Raw genomic sequence first — 2,765 nt, 5'->3', positions numbered from 1 at the left:
TAGGGAGGGGATGGGGGGGTCAATTGCCTGCAGTAAGTGTTCTCATTCCCCTAGCTTCGTCTGACCTCCTGGTTGGGACCCAGAGAGAGGAGGCAAAAGGTATTTTGAAACTTCTTTGTCCTTACCATCTTAGCCATCAAGCTGTGGGTAGGAGATAGTGGCAATGTGACAGGACCTTTCCCTTAGCTCCTCTCCATCACCATTCCTGGCCAAGAGAAGGAGGAAGAGTGAGGTGAGCCCCTTTTTTACTCCCAGGGCCGTCTGGTAGAGCTGCTGCCGCACCTCCTTCTGCCTATAGGCATAGATGAGTGGGTTGAGTAGGGAGTTGCCCACACCAAGTAGCCACAAGTACCGTTCCAACACTAGGTAGAGGTGGCACTCCTGGCAGGCCACCTGCACAATGCCAGTGATAAGGAATGGGGTCCAGGAGAGAGTGAAGCTTCCAGAGAGAACAGCCACAGTGAGGACAGCCTTGAAGTCGCTGGGAGTCCGTGGGGGCCGGTAAGATCCAGCCGTGGCTCCTGCATGTTCCATCTTTCGGATCTGTTGACTGTGTGTAGAGGCAATCTTGAGCATATCGCAGTAGAAGAAGAGAAAAAGGAGCATGGCTGGGAAGAAGCCAACACAGGAGAGTGTCAGCACAAAGCGTGGGTGAAACACAGCAAAGAAGCTGCAGGGCCCTTGGTAGGTGGTCTGCTGGAATATGGGGACTCCAAGTGGGAGGAATCCAATGATGTAAGACACCAACCACAGCCCAGCAATGCAGACTCCAGCCACAAGCCCGTTCATGATCTGGAAGTAGCGAAGGGGCTGCTTGATCGCAAGGTACCTGTCAAAGGCAATCAGCATGACTGTGAGGACAGAGGCAGCTGCAGAAGAAGTGACAAATGCCATCCGAAGACTGCACAGCGTCTTCTGTGTGGGCCGAGGTGGGCTGGAGAGCTGGTCTGTGACTAGGCCAGAAATGGCCACGCCAAGCAAGGTGTCAGCAACAGCCAGATTCAAGGTGAAGCAGAGACTGACACCGTCATTTTTGTGGATCAAGAACAGCACAGCCATGGCCACTAGCGCATTAGCAGCAATAATGAGGGAGGCCAGGATAGCAAGGATCACTCCAAATGGGAAAGATGACTCCATGTCTGGAAGCGGCAGGATTTCCACTTACCAGGGCATGCTGGCTGTCCAGCTCAAATTTCCATGGTCTGCAGGAAAAGGACATGGATTTAGAGCAGCCGCACAATTCTGGCCGGCACTGGTAGTCCAGCTGGGAAGCTTGCCATCTGTGAAATCCTGCGGGTTGTTAAGAATCACTCATCCTCTCTTTTTCAGTCCTCAGCCTCTTGCCTCTCCAGCTCTCTGAAGGCAGCAATCCCTGTGCAGACCTCCCCTGGGCCCTGAGCTAGTCCCTCCCCCTCCAACAACGAAGTTACTAGACAACTCGCAAGTACCTGGTACACACTGTCTCACCAGGCTCTCCCCTTTCACTGATGCTTCACAGACTTTGGAGGTACTGCAGCATTCAGCAGGTCTCCTCTATGGCAGAAGATATAATTGACTCTAATCACTTTTTCTTCCTCCATAGCTTAATATTAAGCTTCCACTTTTCTTCCTTACTGTCAAATATGAGCTTAACAACTAATCTCAGCTTAATTAAGCATTTGCTTAATAACTAATTCTCAGTTACTCTTATGATTGTTTTTAATCAAACAAGATGATCATAATCAGTTAAAGTGGGAAGTGAGGACAGACAAGCTATTTCAGGGCCCAACATACTTTTTGGGTATTTACCACATATTTAAGCTGTTTCTTATCTTTTGCTTCTTAACACCTCAGATTCTAATTCTTTCAAATAGGGTGTGTTGTTCACTCTTTCTCATCCTTGAGAACCCAACTCGCTGAGGATTTAGAAGGTTGGGGGAGGGGGAAAGTTGAGAATTGTTAATAGCCTTCATTCCATTCATTTTTATTTATTTCTTTACTATTAGTATATTTTTGTCTGTGACAGAGACAGAGAGAGGGACAGATAGGGACAGACAGGAAGGGAGAGATGAAAAGCATCAATTCTTTGTTGTGGCTCCTTAGTTGTTCATTGATTGCTTTCTCATATGTGCCTTGACTGGGGGGCTACAGCACATCCAGTGACTCCTTGCTCAAGCCAGCGACCTTGGGCTCAAGTTGGTGAGCCTTGCTCAAACCAGATGAGCCCACGCTCAAGCTGATGACCTCAGGGTTTCGAACCTGGGTCCTCTGTGTCCCAGGCCGATGCTCTATCCACTTTGCCACTGCCTGGTCAGGTGCCTTCATTCCATTTAGAATAGAGCCCATCTCCGTCAAAGGCCGACTGTTGGATATACTCAATGATAATTTTTCTGTACCATGTCAGGCCATGTTTCCGGTCATGAGTAGTGGCTGCCAGCCTTGCCTTTCTTTATCCTATAGGCTTGCCTTTTTTTAAAAAAATTTTTTTTTATTTATCCATTTTTATTGGAGAGAGAGAGAGAAAGAGAGAGAGAGAGGGGAGGGAAAGAGATAGAGAGAACAAGAGAGAACAGGGGGAGGAGCAGGAAGCATCAACTCCCATATGTGCCTTGACCAGGCAAGCCCAGGGTTCTGAACCGGCAACCTCAGCATTCCAGGTCGACACTTTATCCACTGCGCCACCACAGGACAGGACAGGCTTGCCTTTCTTGATCTTTGTCTTTCTTGATCCTGTAAACCTGAGGTATCTCTGGGACAGAAGAGGAGGTGGACTACATTCTATAAAG

The 2,765-nt window shown here is 48.6% G+C and overlaps 1 protein-coding gene across 1 annotated transcript; it reads right to left on the bottom strand.

Annotated features, from left to right (window-relative positions):
* Positions 1 to 129: 129 nt before the first annotated feature.
* GPR119 (G protein-coupled receptor 119) lies at positions 130 to 1,137 on the bottom strand. The gene has a single exon (XM_066250285.1). The coding sequence runs from the start codon at positions 1,135 to 1,137 to the stop codon at positions 130 to 132; it is 1,008 nt and encodes a 335-aa protein (XP_066106382.1).
* Between the last annotated feature and the right edge of the window lie 1,628 nt (positions 1,138 to 2,765).

The sequence above is a fragment of the Saccopteryx bilineata genome, chromosome X (assembly GCF_036850765.1).
Source record: "Saccopteryx bilineata isolate mSacBil1 chromosome X, mSacBil1_pri_phased_curated, whole genome shotgun sequence".
In the NCBI taxonomy this organism is placed as follows: Eukaryota; Metazoa; Chordata; class Mammalia; order Chiroptera; family Emballonuridae; genus Saccopteryx; species Saccopteryx bilineata.
This window is presented reverse-complemented; position numbering and strand designations above follow the sequence as displayed.

Bases quoted from the DNA above. Each gene is read 5' to 3' on its own strand.
- GPR119 (XM_066250285.1), bottom strand. From the start codon at position 1,137: ATGGAGTCATCTTTCCCATTTGGAGTGATCCTTGCTATCCTGGCCTCC.